Raw genomic sequence first — 20,548 nt, 5'->3', positions numbered from 1 at the left:
GAATTAAAAAGGCCGATCAATGTGAGGAATGATGATGAAAGTAAAGAATGAATATATAACAGAGAAGGATGACAAAGAGGTAAAGAAACTATAGGAAGGAGTATATGTAGAAGAGGTAAATATGGAATGAGAGCGATGGAAATAGAGGGGGTCTATGTGAACGTTGATATTTAGAATAAATGAAAAGAATTGAAAGAACTGACAGAATAAAAATAAAAAGAGATTAGGTTTATAATAGGAGAAGATTTTAATGCGAGAATAGGAGATAAAGGAGGAAGGGAATGGGGTGGAGAGCAAGAAAGAAAATCCAAATACATGATACTGAATGAGGAGGGAAAATAATTTTTGAAGAGCCTAGATGATATGGAATGGTTTATCCTTAACTGAAAATGAAGGCTTAGTGAAAAGTACCATGCATTGATATTTAATTTAATACAAATATGTCAAGAAAATATTTTTTAAAACAGAGTATTATAGATATTCAAAAGCCGGTGGTGCCATCTAGAAGAGCGCTTCTCTAACAGGAAGTGTTACAAGTAGGAAAAGTGTTCAGTAAGTACAAGAAAGTCGGTGCCCTCTTGTCTGTCAAAACAAATAGTGTTCAAAATAAGGAGGGTAAAAACACAGTAAATCCCCGAGATGTCCCCCGCGTTTTTTTTCAGATAAATAATATTTTGAAGATTTACTGTGAAGAAAATTCTTTCGTTTTCCCTACCATGCCTGGAGTGCAAAAATATTAGTAAAGGAATCTATATTATCATCAGAGAATAACAGAAATTCTTAACGTCTTTTCAGACTAGATGGAGCTATAAATTAATTTTTTTCGACTAAATTTGTTCTGAAATAAGATCTCAAAAAAGATCTTTTAAAAAAAAATGAATAAAAGAAAATTTTAATTTATAGCTCGATCTAGTTTTTAAAGACGTTAGGAATTTTGGTTATTCTCTGATGAAATTACAAATTCCTCGCAAAATTTATCTTGTAAGGCCTGGCAAAAAATGCGTGAATTTCAGAAAAACTTTCTTCTTTCGATCCTTCGAGTAGCTTAAGGGAAAATGCAAGCAGCCGGCAATCTGAAGTTATGTGGTTCGATTCCCAGTGAAAGCAAAGGAGCAAACTAAAAACCTTGAATGTCTGAAAATAAAAATTGGTTTTTTCTAACCTAGAGAACATTATATCATCGCGGTTAAACAAATATTTCGCCATTTTAATTGTTGTTATATTCATTAATAATTACAATGCATCTTACTTGAAAGATATGGCTGGACCGGATAATCCAACCGATGTTCGACTGGAATTCATTGGATCGATAGTCCAGAAGTCGCTGAAACTAAAACCGGAAAAATGGGGACGATTATTGATGACTGAGGAATATCGAAATTGTGTTTTGGATTTTTTGGACAATCCGGTTCCTGCGGCACTTTTTGTTGTTCTTACACCAAATGCTCAACTGGTGCCATCTTGCGGATTTCCAATTCCCGGCCAGAGGACCAAAGGTGATACATTTTTATACAATAAATTTTTGTGAATTTATTTAGGTGAAAAAAATTCTTCCCAAAAAGTAAAAATTTGTCGAAAAGTTGAGACTTTGATTTTGGGAAAATATTGTTGTAAAAATTGTAATAGAATTTTTACACAGAATTATAATTTTAACAATAACATAAAACAAACATTATTTAAATATAGTTGGTTTTATAAATTTTTTAAAAAGGATTTCAGTTATAGAAACATTTTCTTTCAAAATTGAAAACAGTAATTTTGTAGAAAAAGTTTTGCAAAAAGGATTGTTGAATTCAATGTTTCTTGTAAGTTTAAAATTTTTTTGTTAATAATTATATTTTTTATTTGAAACTGTAGGATTCTGAATTTTGAATTCTATCTCTTAAAAGTTGTAGGATTTTGAAATGTAAATCTTCCTGATTAAAAAGCCTTTAATTTTAAAAATTTATAATTAAAAATTAGGCAAGTTTTAAATTTTACAATGAAAAATGATAGAATTTTGATAATTTAAATGTGAAATTTTTTTAATTTAGAAGCTTTTTAATTAAAAACTCTTAACTTTTGTTTTTCAAAATTATTCAAATTGGGAATTTATAATTCTTAAAAATTGAATGAACTTAAATTACCAATGTTAAAAATTGAATAACTTTTTGTTATATATATCTTCAAAGTTGAACTAAATATCCCTGAAAAACTTTTGAAATTATACTATTTCAAAGTACAAAATTTTGAAAATGGAAAAATTTTAAACTGGCAATCTTTTAAATTAAAGAATTTTCAATCTTAAAAATTGAATTATCAAAAACACGCTCAAAATTACAGACTTTAAAAATATTATTCTTGGAAAGTAAACAATTATTTTCAATTTCAGTTTTCAAAACTGAAAATTTTTCAATTCTAACTTTCAAAATTATAAGTGAAAATTATGCAAGTTTTAAGTTTAACAATTCTCTAATTTTTAAAATTTCTTCAATTTGATAGATTTAGAATCGAACACGTTTGCTTTCAATGCAGTTTGCTTTATTGTCTTAAAAATTGAATTCAATAGTCCTTAAAAGAACTTCTAAAATTATACAATTTTAAATTATAAACATTCGGAATTAATAAATCTCTTATCGTAAATTTTTAAAATCAAAAATTTTTAAATTGAAAATCGTTAATTGTAATAATGGAAAAATTTCTAATTAAAAATCGTTAAATTGAAAGAATTTATTATTTTAAATCTTTCAAAATGTACTTTTTAAAAAGTCCATAACTATATACCTTCAAAATATAAATATTGAAAATTAAATAATTTTCAATTCCATATTTTTCAAGCTCAAGAATTTTCAATTCTAACTTTGTTTCATCCTACAAATTTTGACCTTGAATCATTAAAATTGAAGTGTTTAATTTTTTAATTTCCAATCGAATATTGTGTAATTTTGATTAGTTGAATTTAAAATTTCTTAAATTTGGAAGATATAGAACTAAAAACTCTCGACTGTGGATCTTCAAAATCATCTAAACTTAAAAAAATTTGTTTCAAATATCTTCAAAAACGAAGAGTTTTTAATTGTAAATCGATAAACTTAAATTACAAAAAAAATTAATTAAAAAATTACTACTACTAGTCTTCATATATACCTACTTCCAACATTTGTTCAAAATTTTATTATTTTAAACTATAAATACTTACAATTAAATAAGTTGGAGAATTTCTGATTATAAATCCAGTTAAACCTCGCCTACTTGAAATCTTGCCTATTTGAAACTTCGCTTATTTGAAATATTCCATACACGGTTATTTGAAGTAGTGCAGTTCTTTCACGTCCCACTATGGTCCTCATTCGCTCGTCTTCGCTTCAGTTCTGACCAATTAAAAATCGGCCCTTTAGAGCAGGAAGTCCTCGTTGTTTTTATTTGAGTATTTTATTTTTTTAGCATTTTAGTAAGTCTATATTATTATTCCTTGTCTTCATATATTTCAAAAAGAACCGCGCTTTTCAACACATGCGCAGGCGAAAAAGTTACTCACAGCTTGCGCATCGATACAAGGTCGAAGCAGCCACTGAGCGTCGCGTGCAAAAAATAACTTCAAGTTAGCGGTAGAGGTAGGGGCCACACATTTCTTCAAATTATTGATCGTGTACGTTTCAAGGCGTTCAAATAGGCGAGATTTCACTGTATCTTTAAAAGAGATCAGTGTCAAAATTAGAAGAAAAAAAAAAACAGAGAGGCTTACAATTCCAGAATCATTTATAAGAATATATTTTTAACATAATTTAATTCATTAATTTAGAATTAAATGCAAAATCAAGGAAATCATTTTACATAAGGAATTTTAAAGGAATAATTTTCTCCTAACTTTTAATTTTTACCCACCCAATTCCCTAGTAGAGTAATATTTTTTACCGATTAAACATTTTCTGTCTGTTGCGTTTCGGATATTTATTTCTACAGATTGATAAAAAAATGATTTAAATAAATAAGATTGTTCAAAAGCAATTGACAAATTGACATTCATCAACTGCATTACTTATCCCGAAAAATAATAACTTTTCACTATTTACTAAAAAAATTGTTTGAACAAACGAAAACTATAAAAAATAAAAAAATAAATCAAAAATACTAAAAATCATTGTGCGTTTTTTTGCATTATTTTTGAATATTGTCAATATTTATAAATATCTCTTACGTACGTTTTTTTATTCTCTTTGAAATTTTCAAAATTTTTACAACCCAATAATTTTGTTTAGAAATGTTTTGAAGTTTTGCTAAATATTTTCTTATTATTAATTTTTAAAAATGAAATTTATTTTAAATTTTCATTAAAAATAAAAATTATCCTACAGATTTTTAAAAGTCTTTCTAAGTTTTAAATTATCTTTGAATATTTTTATTTCTTCTGAATATTTTTGTTAATGCACGAACTTTTTCTATAATTTTGTAGTCATGTGAAATTGAAAAAATGTTGCTTTCAAATCTTCTACATATTGTTTGAAATTTTTTGAAACACTCTTAAGATTTACATTATTTTAACACATTTTTAATACGTCTAAAACTCCGAAATACCTTTTAAAATAATTTTAATTTCTTCAAAATCTTGCAAAATAAAAAAAATTGTTTTAAAATTTTCAAGATTACCTTTCCACGTATTTTCTACTCTTAAAAATTGTAAAGTATTTTTTCTTAAAATAAAACTAAAAAATTTGAAAATTCCCCAGAAATTTTATTGTCAGTAACAATAATTTTTTGTTTAATCATTTATTTGAGAAAGTGAAAAAGTGAATGAATTTTAATGCAGTAACAAAATGTTACGAATAAAATTATTTCTAAAGACTATAAAATCATTTCATTAATCAAAATGTTGTTCTTTGACAATAATTTTTAGAAAAATGAAAAAATAAATTTTGTGTTTAAATAAAATTGCTTATTTAAAAATATTGATTTCGTAAATTAAAACAAAAAAAAAAATTTGTAATTTAAATTTTGTCTTAGAAAAAAAATTCAGCATAAAAATGCTTGATTTGGCAATTGCGATTTACAAAATGAAAAAAATTGGAATCAACAATCTGAAAACAGCCATTTATTCATATTATCGCAATGACTACCAAACTTTTTGAAAAAAAGTATAATTAGTTTATGATGATATAATTTTTCGAAATTTCAAAGTCACAAAAGTATCAAATTCCTGACAATTATAAATTTCCAAAATTTCGATAATTAGTACATTTCCGATGATTAAAATCCCCCCCCCCCCCAAAACGATTTAGTGGTATACTTGAGAATGAATACCCTATATAAAATAAAAGATTATTCTAACAAACAAAAAACTATCAAATATTTTTTTACGTCAGATTATTATTTTCGGGAATTTGAACTTTCAAGTTCTGAAATTTTGGGAACAACCATTTTCGTTAGTTTTATTTTCTTCCTGGAATTTTGATTTTTCGGGAAACTTCTGTGTTGACAATTATTTTTACGGTACTTTTCCAAATTCGGGATTTTGGAAATTTGGGAAAATTATTTCATCCCATTTTTTTAGATAGAATAAAAGCTTCCTAACTTTCTTTTTTTTTTTTGAAATGTCATCCTCCAAATTGGAAGGCATTTACACAATAAAAGTAAGGCTATGTGCAGTACCAAACGACAAAAATGGCTGTTCTTCAATGCTCATCACCGGTGACTTGTCTCACCGAGTGGTCGACGAGCTCGCCACTCTTGTGGACAATATTTTCTCACCACTTCTGAGCAAACAGGAAAACCACAAAGACCTGCCGGAAGTGGCCGTTGAAGACATCAACAGTCACGTTTATTCCTTGAGAGGAACGCTCTATCAGGTAAATCATTTTTCTCTTTCTCAACGAATTCTAAAATATAAATAAAATTTCGGAAATTTACGATCTGCCTTAAAATAAAAACATTGAAAAGAAACGATCCGATTTTATTACCAGGTGAAGGGTCAGGTGAACGGAAGAACCGTGCTCCCGATGCCAGCGGGTCTCGAGAAGGTGTCAGAAGTAGAAAGATTGGTAACAACCGAAGGACCACAGGCGGTCGACCTTCATCTCAAAAGTTCAATAGAGGGCGTCGTCATTAAATGGGCTTATTTGGTCAATGATGTCGTCACTCACGAGTCCAGTTTTGCTTTCGAAAATGGACAGAATCCTACTCCTGATGTTGAAATAGAATTTTGGACCAAAAGATTAGCTAACTTAAGGTTTGAACGAGAAATTATTCACGAGACCACTACAGTCGCGCAGTTTTTCACAACCAAATTTGGGTTTTTTCATTTTTCGAGAGATCCTACGCACGAGATTTTGCGCACGCCATTGTACGCACAAGATTTTGCGCACGAGATTGCACGCCCAAGATTTTGCGCACGAGAATGTACGCCCAAGATTTTGCGCACTAGATTGTACGCCCAAGATCTTGCGCACGAGATTGTACGCACAAGATCTTGCGCGAAGGGAAAATTCTTATTCCGATCAGAATATATCGTCTGTTAATCTTTGGATTTGAGTTTAAAACATTCAGAATATTTCTAGTTAATTAAAGACATTTTATTTCAGTGAATGAAAAATGATGTAACGGCATTCAAAACATAAAAAAAAATTAAAGCATGCAAAACTTTCCCGAAGAATTCACTTAAATACAACTGCATAATTGCAACATATTCAAAAAGATAAAAAATTATTCAGAAGAATTGAGAACAATTCAGTTCGAATCGAGTGAATTATATCATTTAAAGAGTGTACACAATTTTTAAAAATGCAAGTAAATACGAAGTACGCACGTCAAGTTGATAAAAAAGGTTTTATTTTTTAAAATACAAAAAAATGAAAGGGAATTCAAACCATTTCAGATAGTGAATAAAAAATAAGGATTAAACAAAATTCGAAGAAATTAAAGTGAATTGAATAGGATTCCAAGATATTTCATTTGCACTTGTTACATTAATGGTTGTAATTAAAGAATTCACTTGAATACAACTAAATTAATTTCAATTCATTTAAAATGACGAACAATACATAAGAATAATTGATAATAATTTGAAAAAATTGAAGAGAATTAAACAAATTTAAGAATATAATATAATTCGATTAAATTTAAGTTCATTAAAAAGATTTTATTTATAAGAATTCAGTAGAATTGAAGGTTCTCTAAAGTATTTCAGAGGAAAAATAAATAATGAAAACGATTTCAAAAAAATTTAGAAGAATTCTTTAGAATTCAGAAAGAATATCATGGGCAAACGTTACTTAAAACATTAGAATTCAAGATTTCACTTGAATACGATTGCATTCATGCAACTGATTCAAAATGATTAAAAATGATTAGAAAGAATCGACCATAAATTTTTAAAAATGAAAAAGAATTCGTAGAAATCAAATAATTTTAGAGAATAAATAAAAAATCAGAAACAACAAAGTTTTCAGTATTGAGAAGAATTTACGATGATTCAAAATACCTCAAGAGAATTAAAAAAAGTTCAAGAATATAAAATTAATTAAGTGAATTCATGTGGGCTTGGAAGATTTCAAATTGATAAAAGACGCTTTTTTTAATGGAAAAGAATTCAAGGTTATTAAAAGCATTTAATAGAACAAAAAATAGAATTAAACATTTTTAAAAGAATTCAAATAAATTTAAAGCAATTCAAAGGGATTTACTGCAATAAATGAAGAATATAATTAGCAAGTGATTTTTTGAAGGCATTACTTTAATTCTCAGAAATTCAAGAATTAATTTTAAGACAGTTGAATTCATGCAATTTATTTCAAGTGATGAATTATTAAAAAGAATGGAATATGATTCAAAAGAATTGAAAATAATTTAATAAAATTCCAGAAAAATGACAAGAAAAATAAACGAATAGAACATAAGCAAAATTCAATTTCATTTAGAAAATTACAAATTCATTGCAATTTTTTTAAGAATGAAAAATATTTCACTAGAATTCCAGTGAATTCAGATAGTTTCAAACAAATACCTAAGAATTTAAAGAAATTTAATTATTTGAAGTTAATTTCATATTTAGACTTCAAAACATTACTTGAATGCAAATAAATGTATATAATTTATTCCAAAATATAAAAATTAATTTTAGAAGAATTTACAAGAATGTAGAAGAATACAAAAGCATGCAAAGGAATTGAAAATAATTAAAATATTTTAATAATAAATAAAAATTTCAAAATGCAAAAGCTTTCAAAAGCATTTAAGCGATTTCAAAATAAGCAGTAAACCCATTTCATATGCCAAAAGGATGAAAAATGATTAAAAATAATGAGCACATAATCTTAAAGAATAAAAAGCAATGTCTAAAAATAAATAAGAATTCAAGAGAATTCAAAGGAATTCACAAAAAAATATGAGTACATGTAAAACAATCAAAAGAGTTCAAGTGATTTGAATAAAATTGAGAAATAATTTTATGGACTAGCGCTACTTATTAGATTTATTCAGAAGAATAAGCAAGAGCAGGAATAATTAAAAACAATTAAAAGAAAATTTTAATGCAAAATAATTTGAAAGAATTCAAGTGAATCTAGGATCTTTCAAGTCGATTAAATAGATTTTATTTTGAGGGATACAGAAGAATTCAATATAATTAAATTGAATCCTAAAAGTATTTAATAATGAATTTATTATATTTATTAATGTAATTTGTTAAAAAAGTTTAAAAATATTTAATAGAATTGACAATAATTTGAAAGAAATCAGGGTAAATTAAAACTTTAAAGTAATTTAAGAGAATTAAAGTGAATTCAACGGATTTCAATTTGGTCAAAAAGATTCTATTTTTAAAAAGGCAAGAGGCTACAAGGGAATTCTAAGAATTTAAGAGAATAAGTAAAATTTAAAGAATAAAATATTCCAAACGAATTCAAAATAATTCAAATAGAATTTCAGGTATCGGCGTTACCTTAGTATTAAAAATTCAAGAATTCAATAGAAACAACTGAATGTATGCAATTTGTTCACAAAACAAATTTAAGAAAATTCTAAGGAAATCATAAAATGAACGAAAGTGAACGCATCAAAAAGATTTCAAAAATATTTATCTTGAATAAAACTGAATTTATTCAAAAGGATGACAAATATTAAAAAGAATTAACAAGAATTCAGGAGAAATTAAAAGATCAAATTTAAAGAGTTTTAAAGAATTAAAGTGAATTCAAAATATTTCAAGTTAATCAAAAAGATTTAATAATTAAAAATGGGAACGACTTTTAGGGAATTCGAAGTATTTCAGAGAAAAAAAAATCGAAAAACGTAAAAGGATTCTGTAAGATTTAGGTTAGTTCAGAAGACTAGATTTCATGTGAATTAAAAAGAATTTCGTTTATAGGCGTTACTTTAAAAATTATAATTAAAAAATGTACTTGAATACAACGGAATTTATAGAATTTTTTAAAGCATGAAAAATAATTTAGAATAATTGTCAATAATTTAAATGGGTTGAAGGGAATTAAAAAAATATGAGGAATGTATAGGAATTTTAAATTCCAAGAGATTTCAAGTTAATTAAAAAGATTTAATTTTTAAAAATACAAAAGAATTCAAGGGAACTCGAAAAATTACTTGAAAGAACACATATTTCTACAAAAGTCAAGTTAGATCAGAAAATTTCAAATTTTTAAGAAAGATTTTCAGAATTTAAAAAAATATACAGATAAATTCAAATGAGCTCAAAGAAATAAGGATATTAAAGAATTTAGAAGATTTTATCATAATTCATGTAAATTCAAAAGAATTGTATGAACAGGCGTTAATTTAATAAAAAGAATTTTAAAAAAATAGTTTAATACGATTAAAGTTATGCAATTAGTTTGAAAGAATTAAAAATATTAAAAAGAATTGACCATAATTTAGAAGAACGAAAGTGAATTAAAAAAAAAACCTTTGAAAACAGGCGTAAAAACTGAATTTAATAATTTGAAAGAATACTAAACATTCAAACATATAAGAAATAACTCAAGAAAATTCAGAGGAATTCAAAGGAATTTGAAAATTATAAAAGTGCAAAGGCACTTTTATAATTTTTTAATTTAATTTAATTTTAAGGGCAAGCAGGCAATACTCTAATCTTTAAGATTAAAAAATTCCTTTAATGTAAATTTGAATTTATGCATTTTTTTCAAAAAAACGTAAGATAATCACGAAGGATTGACAAGGATTCAGAAGAAACAAATTGAACTAAAAAGAAAACAATGAAATTAGAAACAGGTTTATAACTGTATTTTTTAAGAATTTAAAAAAATGACATAAATTTAAGAGAATTCAAAAGACTTCAAGGAAATAATAAGGAATTTAAGAGAATAAAAATGGTAAAAATGAAAAGGAATGTAACGGAATTTAGAAGATTTTTTTTGAGTTTAAGGATTCTTAAGACTTTCTTTGAATTTAACCCTTTTTTGGAAATTCGGGTACCCAGGGGGCTAATGCGGTACATTTTTGATGCAAGTAGAGTAAAAAAAATCGCTTCAGACCTCCCAATCGCGTTATCATTCAGCACAATTATAATCAAATAGCGTATTTAGAATTGATTTAGATTTTTTTTTTGTATAAAAGGTATCGAATTAAAAATACACTGGAACTTGAATTTAATGGGATAAGCTGAATGAGGGCCGCACTCAGCGAATAAGTTGCATCAGATTGCGCCATGCGTCCAAATACAACAGAAATTATTTTTAAGGCCCTGTCTGTTTACATTCGGATATTCTGGATATAGTTTGAAGGTCACTGCAAGCCATGCCCGAAATCAGTAATAAATCCAAGTTCCAGTGTATGCTAGGAATAGCAATGACACAAATGAATAAAAACTTAAATAATTATTATTTAATAATGCATTATTCGTTAAACTCGCAGATATATTTTTGACCAATTGCGAGAGGAGCGAGTGAAAAAAATGGCAATTATTTTGGAAAAAACCGAAAGCGCCTATTTCCCTTGCTTTCGAACCCTTTTTGGAAACGTGGTAGCATCTTTGGCAGAAGCTAAAGAGTTAGCTCTCTACTTGTCCCCGTTGGGAAAATTTTTTAAGACAATCGAAGAATCAGATTTTTCTGAAGCAAAACCCTTAATGGGAATTATTATACATGTTGTGGGACTAGCCTGGGCAAAAACAAAATATTACCAAAATTCTACGAAACTAATTATTCTGATGAGGCAAATTTGCAATCTGTTGATTCAGGAAGCTCGGAAGTTTCTCGATCCAACATTAATTTTTCAGAGTGATGTTGATGAGGCTCTGCAAAGGGTTCAAGTCTGTCGAGGTAATTCCAAAAATTGTTTTCAAATATATTTTAAATAAAAAAATTGTTTTGACTCGATTTGTTGTCTGCAGATGTTTTAGAAGAATTCAAAAGGCAGTTTGAATTTCGCAAACAAACACCTGGCATGAAACCGGAAGCACCTCCTTGGACTTTTGATCCAAAAGCAGTTTTTAAACGTTTGGATGCTTTTCTGAAGCGATTAGCGAATATAGAGTGGCTTTTTGATACAGTTTTAGAATTTTCGAAATTGGAAAAAATAGAAGTTGGTGGAATTTCGGGCAGATCACTCAGTGCAAGGATTGTTGGTGTTTTTAAAGAATTTCAGCAAATTTTCAGTTCTTTTACGACAAGGTCTACTGATGTCCTGGAACCGGATGATGAATCTTTTGCGGTGGACTGCGAAAAATTTAGTGATTCGATTGCTGATTTGGATAGCAAATTGGCATCTATTCTTTGTCAAGCGTTTGACGACTGTCACAATTTAGAAAGTGCCTTCAAGGTAATTTATAAAAATAATTTTTTATTGTGTTACCCATATTTTTAAATAAGTAGTATCATTAATTTAAGATAAGCAGTTATTTTTTAGGCTTATTCGTCTACTTTTTCAAAAAGTTGTTTAAAAATAATTATCATAGGATTCTTGTAAAAATTTAAAAAGATTTTTAAAGATTTCAGATATGTCCAATCAAAATTTTAATGAAGAAGACCATTTTTTAACAAATAGTTAAATTTTTAATTTAAAAAGACTTCACAAAAAAGATTTATTTTAAAATGATTTTTTCAAACCAAAAAGGTGATATATTTTCTAAAAGAGACGAATTTTCTGGAAAAGAGTTGATTTCTTCAAACCGAAAACATGAGTTTTCAGCAAAAAATTTAACTTTCAATCAAAAAGTGGAATTTCCACTCAAATGGATGAATTAATAATAAAAAAATTAGATAATTAACTTTTTTTAAATAAAATTGTTGCATTTTCAATCAAGTGCAAGAATTCTAAACGAAAACTGTAATATTTAAAATTTAATTAAAGAAAGATTTGAATTTCTAATAAAAAATCGTTGAATTCATGCAAAAAGATTAATTTTCCTTAAAGTAGTTGAATTTTTTAAATTAATAAAGCTTAATTTTTAAAAAGTTGTATTTTTAACCAAAAAAGATTAAATATTTTCCAAATAATGCTAATTTTCTACAAAGCAGTTAAAGTTTTAAACCCGAAAATATGAATTTTTCACCAAAAAGTTCATTTTCCATTAAATATTTTAATTAAAAAAAAAAATTTTCTAGTTATTTAAGAAAAAACTATTTTATTCAAATTATATTTGAGGACAAAGTAAATTTCTAATACAAAATATAAATTTATATATATATATATATATTTTAAGTTTGTTTATTTATTTTGTGGTTACATAAATATAATTTTTTTGTGTTTTTTTTTAAATTTAAATACATTTTTGAGGATTCCAGGTGTGTCGATAAAGCATCTTTAAAGTTTCTAAGCAAGTTTTTTTACTTTACAGGAGGTTACGAAGTTTTTGAAAAACTTGTGTCAGTTTAAAGACATTTTGGACTCAGAGATGTTTGCAAATTTTTTTTTTTAAATTGGATAGATTTTTAAAAGCCTTTTAAATTTTTCAAATATTTTTAACCTCTTCAAAATTTCTCAGATTCCTAAATATCTTGAAAGCTGACTCGAATTACTCCTAAAATTGCCTCAAAATCTTCCAGACTTTTTTTAAAACAATTTTGGAAATCTTCTTAAATTCTTTAAAGTTTAAAAAAAATAATGTTTCAAAAAAAAAAATTTGAAATTTGTTCAGGAGATACAGGAAATTTTTTGTATTGAAAGTTATACAAATTCTTAAGAATCTGATAAATCTTTCAATTTAAAATTATTTCTGCATATTTTTAAAACTTTTAAATATCTCTTAATCTTATTTAAATTTTGTTATAAATTTCTGCAATTTAGCATGAATAAAAAATTATTTGCAATTTTCGAACAAAGCCTCTTATTTTTTTGTAAATATCCAAACATTGACATATTTTGGATTCTCTAAAATTAATACTTTATCTTTTGAAATAACACCTGAATCATTTAAAATTTTCCCGCAAATCTTACTGTCGGTACCAGTGATATTTTAGTAACTATCCATTATCCGAATCGGTAAAAAATTAATCCGAATCAATCCGGTTCAATCTGAATCCATCCGAACTTGGTTTGATAAACATTTAATTTTCAATCCAGATGAATGAATCTAAATAAATCCGAGTTCAGATTGAATTTGATTCATTCGGACTAAATATCTTTTTAGGTTAATCCGAGTTTGAATTCATTCGGATTACAAATTTAATTTGAATTCATTCAGATATTGTCGGATTAATTTTTAACGAATTTGAGTTCCGGGTTGATTCGATTTAGCTAGAATTGGTTCGGATTCATATTCCGAAATTATTCGCATGACATCGAATTGGTTCGGAAGGAATCCCTATCTGATACTTTTACCGAGGAAACCTTTATATTCTCGGCCGGGTCTCCGTTTGTTGTACATCTCACATGGAACTGGAAGTACCGAAATGAGGGAAATGAGGGAGAACAGAGGAAGTAGAATGGTGGTTTGTGAGAGGAAAAAGGAGAGGATGGGCGAAATGTGAAAGTAAGCAGAGGGAAAGTATGTAAAAAATAGTAGGGGCAAGTAGGGAAGTTGTGGGAAAGTATAAGAAAGGAGGGGGTGTAGTAAAGAATAGTTAAAAGGGGTAGGAACAGTGTAGGAGAATAGAAGTAATAGGAGCTGGTCGGAGAGAGGGTTATCCAAGGAAAATTGTGGGGCATGTACGAAAAGTGGTAGAAGAAATCTGGCAAGCAGAAATTGGTAAAAAGAAGTGTAAGACGGTAACGAAGATGAAATAAAGGGAAGTCTTAAGTGGAGAAGTGGGGTGGAATACATAAGTGAGGAGAGCGGAAATTTAATAAGAATAAAATGGGTAGGGGGAGTAAGCTTTAGTGTAGAGGAATTGAAGTTATAAGAGAGAGACTAGGCGGAGCTTAGAAGGGAAAAGTGTATGGGTAAGTAGGAAAGTGAAGGGTGAAGTGTGGGAATGGCAAAAGTGATGATAAAAATCATAAGAGAGGGTGAGTAGTACTAAAGGGTAGACAGGGAGAGTGAAGGATTGCGCACAGGAATATAAGTGGTGAGAGGAGGGTCAGGAGCACCTAATAAGTGCTTAGGAAGGGAACGTAGCTCAGGAAGTAGAAAAGTCAAAGGTGAAGCATGAAAAGGGTATATTGATGAAAAGTAGGAAAGGGGGAGTAAGTTTAATAAGGGACGTAAATTAGGGGCTGTAGATAAAAAAATGTAGTGCAGGTGAGCATAAGGTACAGTTATGAGAAAAGGAAGAATGTGGAAGGTAAGAAGAAGTAGAGGAAGGGACAAATGTGATACAGTAGAAAGTATGAAGTAGAGTAGAAGTATGAAAATGATAGTAGGGGCAGGCAGAGAAGTAGAGGAAAAGTGTAAGAGAGGAGTATTGAAGCGTGGGTAGGGACAGTAGAGTGTTATAGGAGAATAAAAAAGATTACGTGGGGTGATGGAGGAGTTATGAGGGAAAAGTGGCGGAAAAGGTAAGAAATTAAAAGGTAAAGTATGGAGTGCAAAAGTACAGGAGAAGAAGAGTAATATTGTAAGTGAGAAGCAATGAACCGATGTATTAGAAAGTAGAGAAGGAGAGTAGGTAAATCAGAAAAAGGGTCAAATGAGTGGTAGAAGAGAAGTAGTATACATGAGGAGGAGGGATAATTATGTGGGAAAAGAGATTGTGGGGAGAACGGGGAGTTATAAGAGGGGTACAATTTGAAAGTGAAATGAGGTTGGACAAGTAAAATAGGAGACGTTGTAGAGTAAAAGAAGTGTCAGAATGGAGTGAGCGCATTTAGAGGGGAAGTAGCTGGAGATGTAAGCAAGCGATGGGAGAAGTATGAAAACCTCAAATGTGAGAATAAAGAGCAAGGAAAAGGAGTACGTACGGGAAGGGGGAGTAGCAATACTATGGAAGGGAAAGTAGCAAAGAAAAGTACAATGTAAAGTTTCAGGATGAAAGAAAGTTGTGGGTAGGGAGGGGCAGCATGGATACAAAAATAAGGAAATGAAAAGTAGATAAATAAGTTTCAAGAGAGTGGAGTTTAATAAGGGAAGATTTGGGAGCAATCTACTCCAATTACTATTTTTTTCTATTTTATTTTTTTATTACAGTTGATCAACATTGCTGGAACAGTTTTAGAACGTCCAGTAATTTGTAAGCAGTTCACGAATCGCTATTCTCGTATCCTGGAACTGTTAAGGAACGAGCTGACCATGGCCGAGGTCCTGTTTAATCTGGGATCTCGAGGAGCCATGAGTAACCTTCCCCCGTTGGCTGCTGCTTTACAATTTACGAGCATGCTGAGGCAGCGAATCGATCACCCTGTCCAAGCTTTCAAATCTCTCCAACATCCGTGAGTCTTCTAAAAACAACCATTTCCGGTTCATTTAAAGAACTACAAATATATTTTACAGAATTGTAGAAAGTGAAGATGGAAAAAACATAATTGCACGATATGAGAGGCTTAGAAAATTACTAAGTGACAAGGAGGAGTCACTTTTTGGTGATTGGACTAAAATTGTTCCAAAACTTGTTGACAAGGGTTTAAGTCGTTCTTTGCTGTCAAGAGATCAAGTTTCTGTTCTGAATCTGAATTTCGATCCTGATTTACTTGCAATTTTGAAGGAAGTAAATTATTTAAAGCTGATGTCTCATATGGAAATCCCTAAAGTAGCCTTAGAGGTATGCTATCACAATAAATTCCAGGTGATCAATTTGAAATACTAACTAGATCAAAATATTATTATGCAACAATTTTATACACATTTATTTTTTTTTATTCCATCGAAAAATTGAACATCAGAATGATAGATTAGTATTTGGTATAATGGGAAAAAATTGCGAAAAAATATCAATGCCCTGTAATTGTCTGTGGTAGGAAAATATAAATTTCTATCATTCTAGAAATTATTATAAGTTTTACCTCCAAAAGTTGTTTCTTTTTCTTTGTGCTGAATTTTAAAATTTTCTCAAATTTCCCTTTTTGCTCCTAGGAAGTTGTAAATCTTTTAGAAGTGGGAGTGAAAACTAGGTAAATGCATCGACACATTTTTAGAAAGAAAACACATTAATTTCTGGAATGGAAGATTCGTCCTTTAGGATAAATATTTAAATATTTTGTTTAAAATTTATTTTTAGGGTACAAAAATTATCTTCTTGGTTGAAAAATTCTTTTCTTGTAAAAAAATTTCATTTATTGCTGAAAGTTCAAAAGTCTCGTTTAAAAGCATTTTTTTTAGTTGAAAATTCATCTTTTGGGTTTAAAATATAACGATTTGGTTAAGAATTACCCTTTTTGTTAAAAATTTATCCTTTTAGTTGAAAACTAAAGTATTTTCTTGAAAATTCGCCTTTTTTTTGGAAATTGATTTTTTGACCTGAAAATTTAATTATTCCATTTTAATTAGAAGATTTATATATTTTAATTAGAAATTTAAATCTTTTGTGGAAAATTCGTCCTTTTGGTTTGAAGTCAACTATTTTTTATTTAAAATTAAAATATTTCTTGTTGAGAATTTATACTTTTTCATTAAAAATTCAAATTCTGAATTCAACTCACTTGTTCAATATTATTTTTTTCATTAAAGCTTCGTAATGTTTGTTAAAAATTAAACTATTTTGTTGAAAATTTACATTTTCGGTAGAAAAATAATTTATTAAATTGAAAATTGAACTATTGCAATCTTTCATGGTTGAAAATTCAATTCCTTTCACGAACATTTTTTTTGTTTCGTTGAAAATTCGTCCATTTGATTTAAATTCAACTGTTCTTTATATAAAATTGAAATATTTCCTGTTAAAAATTTATATTTTTTGGTTAAAAATTCAAATACTGAATTCATCGCATTTGTTCAAAATTAACTTTTTTTTCATTAAAGGTTCATAATTTTTGTTGAAAATTGAACTATTTTGTTAAATTTCACATTTTTGGTAGGAAAGTAATTTTTCTAACTAAAAATTGAACTATTCCAGTTAAAGATTATTTATTATAGTAAACAATTTTTTTTTGTAGAATTCTTTCTATTTGAAAATGCAAAAAATTTGCCTTTTCAGCCTGAAAATTCAATTCTTTTGTTGATAATTCTTTTTTCTTTCACTGAGAATTCTTTGTTCAACTATAAATTAAACAATTTAATTATGGTTGAAGATTGAACGATTTTTTTAGTTGGAAATCCAACAATATGGTAAAAAACGTATAATTTATAGACAAAAATTTAACTCTGTTTTTAAAAATTGATTTTTGTTTGGTAAAACTCAGTTTTCGAGCTAAAAATGTATCTATTATGTTTTTTGTTGAAAACTGATATCCTGTGGTTTAACATTCAACTATTTTTAAAAATTTGTCATTTTTGGTAGAAAATTGATCTTTTTAGTTGAAAATGCATCTCTTTTGTTGAAAATTTTACTATATGGTTGAGAGTTAAATTCTCCCGTAAAAAATGTATTCTTTCTTTACAATTAATTTCTGAACCGATAATTTAAATATTCTAGTTTGGCACTCATCATTTCACTTAAAAATTCCTCTCTTCGGTTTATATTTTAACTATTATGTTGAAAGAACTTTTTTAAAAATTAAAAATGAAATATTTTACCAACAAAAATCAACTATTTAATTTTTTTTCGAAAATGTAGGTATTTGTTTAACAATTTATTAATTTTTTGGTTGAAAATTCATCTCTTTTGTTGCAAATTGTAATAAATGGTCGATAGTTAAACTCTCCGGTCAAAAATGTATTCTTTTGGTCGACGGTTCTTTATTTCATTACAAAATTGATCTCTTTGGTAAAAAATTTAAATACTTTGATGAAAATTCGTTTAAAAAAATTAAATGTTTTATATACAAAATATAAAAACTTTATTTTTCGTTTGAAATTGAGGTATTTGTTTAAAAATGTATTAATTTTTTGATTGAAAATTCATCTTTCTTGTTGAAAATTGTACTATATGGTTGATAGTTAAACTATCCTGTTAAAAATATATTCATTTAGAAGACGGTTCATCATTTCATTGAAAAATTATTCTCTTTGGTAAAAAATTATATTATTTTGTTAAAAATTCGTTTTTTTTGACAATTCATTTTTCAACCGGTAATTTAAAGATTCTAGTTTGGCACTCTATAATTTCATTTAAAAATTAAATCCTTTGGTTGATAGTTTAACTATTGTTTTGAAAATTCGTTTTTTAATTTGAAAATTTAATGTTTCACCTGTAAGATTTAACTTTTCCGTTATTTGTTTAAAACTTAATTATTTGTTTTAAAAATTATTTTTGTGCTGTCGAAAATTCATCTATTTTGTGGAAAATCCCATCATATGGTGGTTAGTTAAATTCTTCTTATAAAAATATCTTCTTTTGGTAGACGGTTCATCCTTTTATTTAAAAATTAATCTTTTGGGTAAAAAATTTAACAATTTGGATGAAAATTAGTTTTTTTGTTGTAATAAAAATTAATTTTTGAACTCATAATTTAACTATTCTAGTCGGAAGCTCATAATTTTAGTTTAAGATTCATCTATTTGGTTGTTAGTTTAATTATTGTGTTGAAAATTCTTTTTCTCTTCTAATTAAAAATTAAATGTTTTACCCGCAAATTTAACTATTCTATTTTTTGTTGAAAATTTAAGTATTTGTTTGAAAATATATTTTGTTGTTGTTGAAGATTTAATTATTTAGTTGAAAATTGGTCTTTTTTATTTGAAAATTCTACACTTCCTAGAAAGTTTTCTGTTGACCCTGAAAAACTGTAAATCTTTCAGAAGTGGGATTGGGAACTAGATAAATACGAAAAAGCACTTTTAAGTTAGAATAAAAATTAATTTTCCGAACCACTGAGATGTGTAGTCCAATATAGGAATATTACCATTTTTCCACCAACATAAAATAAAATTTTTTCAAAAACATTCCTTGTCTTAGAAATATTATGTTGTCATCGCTAACCTACGACTTTATGAAAAATATATAACTGTTAGTAAAAGTGATAAACATGGAATGGAAAATTGCAATATAGAAATTCAAATGAAAAAAAATGGGAAGAAAAATGCAGGCAGCGAGAATCGAGCCCAGCCTGTTCGATAAAAAATCCCGAACGCTACCGCCTGATAAATTTTTTCTCGCGAATGACTTAGAAGCACATTTTTTATTATTTTAGTGCACTAAAAGTTTTATAATGATCTTTTAATGCCACAAGTATAAGTCCAAACGAAATTCCAAAGGGTAGCTTCCTCTTGTCAGTCAAGTCAAGAAATTCAAATCAATTTCAGGTAGCAGAAACAGAAGAAACTTTCAGAAACTACCGTATCTTATTAGGAAGCACAGTCACTTCCTACAACAACATTCGCAAGACATCCCGCAGAGTTGAGTTCAAACTCATCGAGCTCGAGGTCGCGAAAGTAGATTCCCTCATATCAAGAGGTGAAAATGAATTATGCTGGAAATCAGAAGGCCTCAGTGATTATATAACGGAATTAGGCTCCCTGGTGGACAGTGTCTGGAGGCGAGTAAAATCAAGTCAGATTAATGTAGAAAAGATCAAAGCGATATTCGAGCCCTGGATGAAGACCCCTCTAATTGAAAGGAAAGATCGTCGGAAGGACTCGCTTCTGTCTCTTGATGAAAGAACAGAAAAAGTCTCGAAACGATACAAAGAAATAAAGAAAGCAGCTGAACAGATTCACTCAATTTTGTCTGAGAACCAAGATTACTTCGAGATTACTGATAGAGAAAACGAAGCTTGGAAAGAGTATGTCCAGTTCGTTGACGAGATGGTGATAGAGTCTCTCAGAAGAACTGTAGGTTGCAGTCTAAGTTATCTGGTGGAAAACATGGATCCAGTGGGTCAAAAGGAACCATTGCTGGAGGCTCGCTTGGAACTTCGAGAACCTGATCTTTACTATGTGCCATCCCTGGAACAGGATGATCCTGATGGATTGGATCAACTAGTTTCTGGGTTATTGACTGATATTATTGGAATGGCTGCTCTTGTCCCAAGGCTTAACGATAGCAAAGGTTATGCTGCTGAATTGGAAGAGGATGAGGATATTAAGGCTATGAAAGCGGAGATACTAATTGGGATGAATAGAGCAATTGAGGAAGCTACTGAGTTTTGTGGAGTTTTTGAAGGTATGCGTCCTCCTTATTCACAGAAATTTAAC

General features: G+C 28.3%; 1 protein-coding gene across 1 annotated transcript in view; it reads left to right on the top strand.

Annotated features, from left to right (window-relative positions):
* The first annotated feature begins 1,258 nt into the window (after positions 1 to 1,258).
* Positions 1,259 to 20,548, top strand: part of LOC117170792 (dynein beta chain, ciliary-like) — a 47,565-nt gene continuing 28,275 nt past the window's right edge. Inside the window, exons 1-8 of the mRNA XM_033357830.1 lie at positions 1,259 to 1,496; positions 5,590 to 5,822; positions 5,937 to 6,202; positions 10,858 to 11,264; positions 11,336 to 11,763; positions 15,509 to 15,750; positions 15,812 to 16,079; positions 19,658 to 20,516. Coding sequence (XP_033213721.1) covers positions 1,259 to 1,496; positions 5,590 to 5,822; positions 5,937 to 6,202; positions 10,858 to 11,264; positions 11,336 to 11,763; positions 15,509 to 15,750; positions 15,812 to 16,079; positions 19,658 to 20,516 — 2,941 coding nt within the window. The remainder of the gene's footprint in view (positions 1,497 to 5,589; positions 5,823 to 5,936; positions 6,203 to 10,857; positions 11,265 to 11,335; positions 11,764 to 15,508; positions 15,751 to 15,811; positions 16,080 to 19,657; positions 20,517 to 20,548) is intronic.

The sequence above is a fragment of the Belonocnema kinseyi genome, chromosome 4, assembly GCF_010883055.1.
Source record: "Belonocnema kinseyi isolate 2016_QV_RU_SX_M_011 chromosome 4, B_treatae_v1, whole genome shotgun sequence".
NCBI lineage: Eukaryota > Metazoa > Arthropoda > Insecta > Hymenoptera > Cynipidae > Belonocnema > Belonocnema kinseyi.
Note: the sequence above shows the minus strand (reverse complement) of the source record. Positions and strands in the feature narration are given on the sequence as shown.